This window comes from Acanthaster planci, linkage group LG06 (assembly GCF_054643075.1).
Source record: "Acanthaster planci isolate LZ-2023a linkage group LG06, COTS_SCS, whole genome shotgun sequence".
Taxonomy (NCBI): Eukaryota; Metazoa; Echinodermata; class Asteroidea; order Valvatida; family Acanthasteridae; genus Acanthaster; species Acanthaster planci.
In genome coordinates, this window is record NC_141782.1 from 10,995,328 (window position 1) to 11,004,153 (window position 8,826).

Consider the following 8,826-nt stretch of genomic DNA (forward strand, 5'->3'; position numbering starts at 1 on the left):
TTGCTACTTGATATATGCTTCCGTGTTTTCAAGAATTCGTGAACTGGTCATTGGCCTCATAGGAAAAAACATTTTAGAGAACGACAGACTTGACTGTTTATCAACACTTTATTTGGGGAAATATTACTGCTACTACGATTTCAGTTTTGAAACAAAATCTCCACCGTAACAGTCGTAACAGTGAATCGGAAAAACGACCAATGAGCACTCGAAAGAAACACTTCTTTGGCAGTTCACATGTGCAGCGGCGTATCTAGGTTTTGGTGTGGGGGGGAATTCAAAAGCGAAAAGAATCTTCATAATATTGGGGGAGGGAATCAAAAACCTTACGGTACCAACATTCTTGCTTTTATTTGCTTTTTTGGGGGGGAGTTGGTGCTAATATTTGCTCAATAAATATACCGATTTCTTTCGTGTCTACTCACCTGTGATGTCTTCTTCGTAAAAAAAAAAACGGGTGGGTGGGGATTGCCCCCTACCCTCCCCAGAAAGGCCATTGCACATGTACACGAACAGTAAAAAAACACAAGGTTTCTCGCACTTGTTCTTTTTTTTTGGGGGGGGGCGTTGCAGACTTTGACAACATCGAATTGAATCACACTAAGCCCACATTTTAGACCACACCAAAATAAACTCCTTTAATTCACCAAATCGTATACACTGTACACTATAATTGAATCCTTTCCTTCACCATGTCATATACTCGAACTCATCACTCTTCAAAGAACACTTTATTTAATGCACCTATACACCAGTTAGACTGGCACACGCAATCAAGGAAATAGTTCCCTTTACAGCAACATTAAGCGTCGACCAGAAATGAAGTACATGCACACGGTACGACGGTAAGCATCCTTCCCCGGGGAACTGCGCTGCTCATTCGGCGAATAGTTCCATCGAATTCAGCTGCAGATTACAGAATAGCCTCTGTCTCCAGCTTCAAAGTTGAAACGAAACCGCCATTTATTTTATGTACCACATGGTCAGTACCATACTTATAATTTATAAATACAATAATACTGAGTACAATGTAATACCTTCAAATGGTCCTTCCACAAATTTTACCTGAGAGCAATTTTTGGTGCAAATCTCTACTATTTTTAAATGTACAAATTTCTAATTCGACGGACCCTTTAGTACACGTTAACCTGAATGAAAATAGCACATATTGATGTCAAGAAATTTTACTGCTTTTTCGGACAATTTGGGGCGTTGTTGCTGTGACGCCACCTCAAGAGGACTTTTCAACTTGCGGTTCTCTGTTCAAGTAGTGAACCTTACAATTAGTTGGCTATTGACTATAACTCAAAAAGCTTTGCTCTTGGTCTGTTGTACTGACACAACAAGGAATCACAAAAGAACATTTAAAACAGTAAAATATCAAAAATCCTGGCTGAAATAGTAGGCTTCTTCTTGGAAGAACATCACAGTTGCATCTCATGAGTATAAAACTAAAAAAAGAACCAAAATGCTTGTAACATGTCAAAACTAAAATGAAGTGAAAAGCAACAAAAAAGGTGAATTTACATTACATGTAAATGGGTCCTTTAAGAATTCCCTGTCTGCAAAAAGTCATTGTAAAAGTCACACTTCTGATTTTCAACTTTTGTGCAGCCCAGGGAAGTTCAGTCGTGATACATGTACATGTACTTAGAATATCCTATGATCCTTTCATCCAACAAAAACCTAACGACTGGCAAATTGTGTGGGGTGGGACTTTAAGTCTAATTTGAAAAACGTTTACAAAAAACTTTCCCACATCGTTGGAATATGTAAACGTATAGCCAACACTTTGCAGAGGCTGCCGCCGCCTACTCCGGTGTTTTTATATACATGTACATAATTGTATAGTTCAACCATGCACCTGGTCCAACCAATGTACATGTATGTTGATTGATGTTGGGGCGTTTCAAACAAGCAATGTCTATTGTTTTAGAATTCATTTTTTTCTCAAACGTATGGAAGCCGATAGGGGAAAAAACAGCACGTAACAGGCATAGTTTACAATAAAAATGAACGCCAGATTGCATCAATCAAAACATCAAACCTCTAAAAGGGGCGATTTCGTTTATAAAACATTTGGGAAAATCTGTAAACGGATTTGGAACTTTTTTGTTTAAACGCTTTAAACTGTAAACGTTCCACCCTTACATGTGTGTCAGACTTCACTATTTAGGACAGGGTTAATTAAACAGTTGTTCTGACTGCTGGTTTCTGTTAGATTCGGCATGCTTCAACAGTTTGCAGCTGTTGGGTTTTGTTGTATTTTGCCAAGAATATGTTCAGAGTGAAAAACACTGAAAGGGATCGACTTCTGGCTGAGTTCATCTCAAGCCACAAGTCGGGTTCCCATCACGGGGAATGAACAATGAGAAAGGAATGTCTTTGAAACAATTGCCACCTTCAATAAACTTCTCCATTGACTCTGGACGATTTGTAACTGGCGCGAATCCAAATACAAGATTACACATCTACGTAAATTTTTTCCTTTCAGAAAGATACAGACTAAAAACAATCGTTTCAAAATTTTCAGATTTCATTAAGAAGCTTGGTGCACATACGTATCAATTCCCTGCAGGTCCCGGGACCAGTTAAATGTACAACACATGTACATAACACATTTTTCCTAAAGGAAAATAAAACACAACCCAAGCATTACAACTCAACATTCAGTATTATGACAGTGGACAACGCTTTACAAAATACTAGTGGAACTCATTTCAGTGAAAGATGAATAATGGGCAGTTATTTAAGCAAGCACATACAGTTAGATCCAACTTGCAGTACACATATGGAAAAGCTATACACAGTAAGCAAGTATAAAAAAGCAGTACTGTATAATGCATGCTTATCAAGCACTTTTTATAACATTACTTATAATGCTATTTTTATCTCATTGTACATAATAACACATCAGAAAACCATGGAAACGGACCCGCAATCACTTTCTATAAGCACACACCAGTTGCTGGTGTTGGTTGATATGAAGTACAGAGGCACATGTGTTTGTGCTGGGAATGAAAAATGAATCTCGCAAATCCAACTTCTTGAGAACTCTTTGGCTACAGCTCCGAGTAAGATACGGTTGCCTCAACCAGCTCACACCTGGGGTAACCCTCACATGGGTCTTCGTAGGAGGGATGAAACACCTTGGCCACGTTGACGAGAGGCCACATGACGAAGGAACCGACCAGAGACCCCACCTGTGTGATTCCACCATACCAGATCAGGAGGCCACGGCTGTTGGGCTGGGTGCGCAGGATCCAAGCGATGGTGGCCTTAGTGTAGACGAAGAGGCCCGTCATCAAAATCCACGCCAGGATCTGAGGAATTGGACAAGATTAGTGACACTATCACGGCTTGATTCGTGAAACTGCAACTGGACATTATCAAGTGACGTGGTCAAAGGCAAGCGTCTGAGAGAGAGAGACACTGATCCCAAATCAACATTTACCAGGAATCTGTCCCCATAATTACAGGTACTTTCACAACGTTTTTGGCACCATTTCTACATGTTTCTATAATGCAACCCTAGTCCAAAAATTTGGGACTCTCAATACTGTGAATGACAGGTCCAATCTTAGCATGGTGAAACAGACGCAAACCTAAGATGATAAACCATTCTTCTTTGAGAGACCATTCACTAAAGTACAATGTAGTTTTACACCCGTTATTACATGTAAGTATTTTATCGACTGCATCAAAAGAAAGATCTGGCACCTAGCTTCTAGTCCGACACATTCTCTCCAGAACTAAGCCAACAGACCAAATGGCCAATCTTTTCTAAATGTTTTTCATGTACATGTAAGGTACACGTATGGGCTTCCAAATGAAATCACTTGGTGTCTCTCTCGGGGGGGGGGGAAATAATGAAGGAAAGACTGCAAAGTTTAACTGGTGCTCAACTTTAGCTGGTGGAATACTAAGGACCTCGTCTTTGCTCCATGAAGGTTTGGGAGAATTTTGTTGGCTGAAGAATAAATTTGGCCTACTTTTGTTTTGCATGTTTTTCTGTACCCTGAAGGTAAGAGTAAAACGAAGAACAGAAAAACTTGACTTACGATTAATGCGCTGCCTATAGGTTCATGCTGTAAAGGTGGTGTAGGGCTGAGAGCTGCCGTCAACATGCAATATGCACCAAATGCTGTTCCAAACAGGGCTGTCATCCCTACCAAGGCAAGATTTGTGGACGGCACCAGCATGACCAGAGTTGCAGCCAGTGGATTGGCTATGTTGGCCAAGGTTGAGGCCAGTAAGTACGTGTTGAGGCCGTAGGGCCCACAGGAGAAGGACTGGATGGATGGCAGAACACCATTACTAAGTGCACAGACAAAACACAGGACTGCGTAAAGGTAGATCAGCTGTCTCTTGGTCAGGAGTCGGTAGTCGGTGGGAGGCTTGCTGCTATCCAGGGTGCTTTCTTCTGCATTCTCCTTGGGTGCCGGCAGCATGTCCTGGGCTTCGTCTCCGTAAGCGGGAGTGCCTGGATTCCTTGCAGAGCGGGCAACAAGGGAGTGGCTCTCAGAGGAAGTTGAGGAATCAGAGCCTGCTGAAGACGTTGATTGTGATGCCGGCCGACCCTGGATGTGTTCCTTTTTGGCCAGTGGAAGGTAATTCAGCATGGTGAAGGCGATGCCGCACGTCAGCATCATGGCAAAGAGGAACCCAAAGAAGTCTTGAGGAGGGAAGCGGGCGGCCGAGTTCCTGCTGACCCAGTGGGTACAATTCTGCCAGATGGTCTCGTTGCCAATAACAGTGTGATTGACGTAAGTGCCATTGGCCGTGCACTCCACGCTCCCAACGCCCTGGATCAGTGCCATGACACTGGGCAGGAGCGAGCTTAGGCCCTCCCCAATGAAGTACCAAGTCAGGTAGGAGCTCTTGAGCAGGGACATGAAGGGGGTGAAGGCCACCGAGGAGGTGCAGTCCACAATGGACAGGAAGAAGGCCAGGACCAGCAGCGCTGTGCTGTGGAGTTTACCGTCCACCTGCCACACGGTGTAGCGGTCCCAGAAGAAGACCAGCAGAAGGGTGGAGGCACAGCCCAGGCTGACAATGATGAAGACGGTGGGTATCTCAATGCGCTTGCCCTTCAACAGGAAGAAGTGCGTCAGGGAGAAGGCCAGGGGCCCCACGTTGGCTAGCTGGATGATCACCGTCAGGTAGGAGGCCAGGCTGTAGTTCTCAGGGATGTCCAGCGAGACCAAGAGGGGGAGCTCTACCCAGAGGCCGTTGATGGCAATCCAGGAGCCAATACCAAAAAGGGTGGTCAAGATGACCACCGGAATACGGACATTCAGGGGACTCTTCACTTCTTCTTTTGCCATTGTGGTCACAGATCTGATTTACGTTCGTACCTAACAGATCACAAACCTGTTCTACATACTTTGTACGTACTTCTTGGCTACTTGTACCTCATATGACCTACTGTGGAAGTCAATCTGCAAACAATAAAGCAAAACGAGTAATGTGTACACTGAGGGAAATTTACATCAATCTCATGATACATGTTTCACCCAAAAAGCATTTATGATCTAAAATTCTACCTGTCTACATGTACATGTATAACACCAATGATTCTGAGACAAAGGGGATTGTTACAATTTATATAAACATTTGGACATGCGCATTCACAAAGTCTATAGGCCATGACAGAAACAGTGTAAGTATACATATTTTCCAAGAAAATTTGAATTCCCCCTCCCCACATTATCTCTTCATGAGATTCACACTTTTGGGTAGTTTTAATGTCATATAAAAAATAAGTAAAGGAACGGATGGAACTTTTTCCCCTCAAAAATTTAAAGAGTGCATAGGCTACTGCTGGTTGGTATGCTATTCTTCCAACCCACAATTCTGAGGGCTTTCTGTCGAAAAAAGGTGCAAAAATTATCCCTTTTAAAAAATTCCATTCAGGTCTTTATTGAAGTGATTAGTGGCTCATCAAGAAAATTATTTTTAAAGGGCATAACAGGGAACAAGCCCAACTGCAAATTTATGCAACTTTATGATTTCAGATGTGATGAGCAATTGAACATTAGGGGCAGTGTTACTCAAGACTACCAAGCTTCCAGTAATCACAAATTTGGGTCTTTCTTTTTTTTTCAGGTGTCCAAAGTGGGGCACACCGCACGCAAGCCAAAGTTTAAAAATTTGTTTCCTGCCTTGTAGTAAGCCTAATTGCATTCCATAACATACATGTACATGTCTGATGCTTACAAAAAGAGCAGTGTCACTGCTTTTGTGTACATACATGTACATGTAGCAAAGGTCAACTACTCACTGCACGAAGTTCAACCAGGACCTCAACGCTCACTCTACAACACGGTACCCAGATATGGTACATGTACATGTATGCGGCATACATGTACCATATCTGGGTACCATGTTGTAGAGTGACCGTGTTTACACGTATCGGATTATCGCATTGCGATAATGAGCTACGTGTAACAATAAAGAATAAGTACAAAGAGCCTATTTCCTGGTGGGTTATATTTCTGCTGCATGTAGGATGTCATCTTAAAATACATGCAGTCAACTTTCAACATAACAAAGTTACAGGGATCAGATAAATTACTTTGTTGTAACCAGGGCTTCCATATATGAAAGGAGCGACTACATGTAAACCCCCTCTGAGGAAGTCTTGCTACATCACTTGCTAGTGAATATGAATTCACAATAACCATGTCGGTACGGAATCAGACATGAAATTGTCAAAATGTTTCATCCCCAAAACACTCATGGGATGGAGTGATTGGAGAACACCCTGTCATTTACATGTACCGTATGTACATGTATGTACCGGGAATGACAAAAGGTCCAGCTGAGTACTCTATTTGTGGCTACAGGGCTAGTAGGACTGATGTTGGAGAAGAAAAAGTCTGAGTCCAAATGCTACCCAGTAGCCAGCAATGCAGTTACGGAGTCAGGGCACTCTCAGAATGAAGCAACAAACTAGCAATGTATAACAAATGAGAGTTGGGAAAAAATTATGAGTCCAAATGGACAACCCTGGAGCCAGCTACTGAAATGTGTACAGTTGCTGTACTGGTACAAAAATACTATTTTACAGTTTAACAATTTATCACGAGTGTTCCAGACCCTACGACACTCTTTAAAATGGTTCAAGAGACTAAACAGCACCATAGTTATCAATCCTAGCACTCAGCATGTATCCTCTTCCTTTGATAGACAGGTACATGTATATCTAGAAGTACATGTACATGTACGTATGTGTAGGCCTATGTCTTTGTTCAGTGCAATCTTGAAACTTGCGCAAATTTAGGCCTACTGTGCCTGTACTCCACCTGAATTGATTTGCCTCTGAATAAAATCTATTCATACATGTAGGATAATAAACTCAGGAGGGAGTACAATAAATCTGAGCCAGAGTCAAGATTAGTAGAGTCCCCTAACGGCACACTGCGACGTTCACTTGACTTTCCTCACACAGGGTTGCCAAACTTCTGTCTTGAAACACTTTAAACTCATCTGGTACTACTGCCTTCATGATATAACTTATTATAAGGTGTTGAACCTTTGTGAACAATATCAGTGCCATAAAATTTCCTTGAAATCCAAAACTGTCAGCATTTGGAAACTGGGCTCGAATTCAGCCAAGTGTTGTGACCAACTTGAAAAGATCTTTAAAAATTCGACCTAACGCTTTGCTTTATTGTGTGTCAGATGCAGGAGTACAACTACATGTATATTACATACATATAGGGTACATGTACATGTACACTCTATACAAGGGGGCTAGGTCTCATGGGGTACAATGATTGATGTATAACAGGTGGGGCCATTAGGATCCAGAGGAGGGCAGAGCTACAAGGACATTCTTAAAAGGGTACTGTTGCTGGGTAGAGTTATGGTGGTCAGGAGTGGACCTGTAAGAGTGCAGGATACTACAGGCACATAGGCCTACATGCATTAAAAGAGTTCATTTCAAGGAAAAAAATAAGAAATTCAGGCAAATATAAAACTTCATCCAAATCTTGTAAAATTAAGATTTATCAATCACATGAATCAGACCATGGGAAATTTGATGAAGTTTCAGTAATTGTAAAATTTGAGTTGAAAATATTACTGTAAGACACAAAATGTGAAAAATGAAAGTGCGTCACGTTAGGAGCAGCGCCACCATGCCACGGCCACGTTAGGGTACGCACATCAAGATCACATCTTTATTCTTTGGCTGCATGCACGTTTCTATTTAATAGGGGCATCTTGGGTGCGGACTGGTCGATCTACATAATAATACATGGTCGACCCTACCTGAAATCTCAAACATGACATTATTAACAAACTTTACTCAGTCTTTAGTACAAGCTTCCCTTTTTTGAAGCAATCTTTCTCAGCCGTAAATTCAAGAAAGAAAAGGCGATCTGCTGATGGCGCAATTCGTGCAATAAGATCGACTGATCGTGCAAAGATCGAGCGGTCGATCGAGTCTGGCCCTTAAAGTTTACTGCTTCCAGACGTGGACTAGACATGCACCCCCTGCGCGCGCACGTGCTAGGAAACGTGACTCGCGACTTCGAATTAAACATGCAAGTCATTTCCTCCACACAGTGGGCCATGGGGTACGCGGCTGGTTGAGTTTTACAAATTTAATTTTACAAGATCTGCGTATTGAAACACTTAGTACTTACGACAAACCAGTTCCTTATCCACACCGGCTTCGCCAAATAATCTAAATTAAATACAAAAACATGTATTCATTCCACAAGAAAAATAATCGCTACATGTACGTGCAGGTCCGAAGTATACAGTGTACATGTACGTGTCAACGTCATGAACGTGTTGGCGCAACTCGAACATTAG

The 8,826-nt window shown here is 42.0% G+C and overlaps 1 protein-coding gene across 1 annotated transcript; it reads right to left on the reverse strand.

Moving 5' to 3' along the window:
* Window positions 1–611: 611 nt before the first annotated feature.
* On the reverse strand, window positions 612–8,805 carry LOC110987828 (solute carrier family 52, riboflavin transporter, member 3-B-like). Its single transcript, XM_022250934.2, has 3 exons — window positions 8,655–8,805; window positions 4,062–5,441; window positions 612–3,323 (listed from the first exon to the last, which is right to left on the reverse strand). The coding sequence occupies exons 2-3, from the start codon at window positions 5,325–5,327 to the stop codon at window positions 3,063–3,065; spliced, it is 1,527 nt and encodes a 508-aa protein (XP_022106626.2). The 5' UTR covers window positions 5,328–5,441; window positions 8,655–8,805; the 3' UTR covers window positions 612–3,062.
* Window positions 8,806–8,826: the final 21 nt, after the last annotated feature.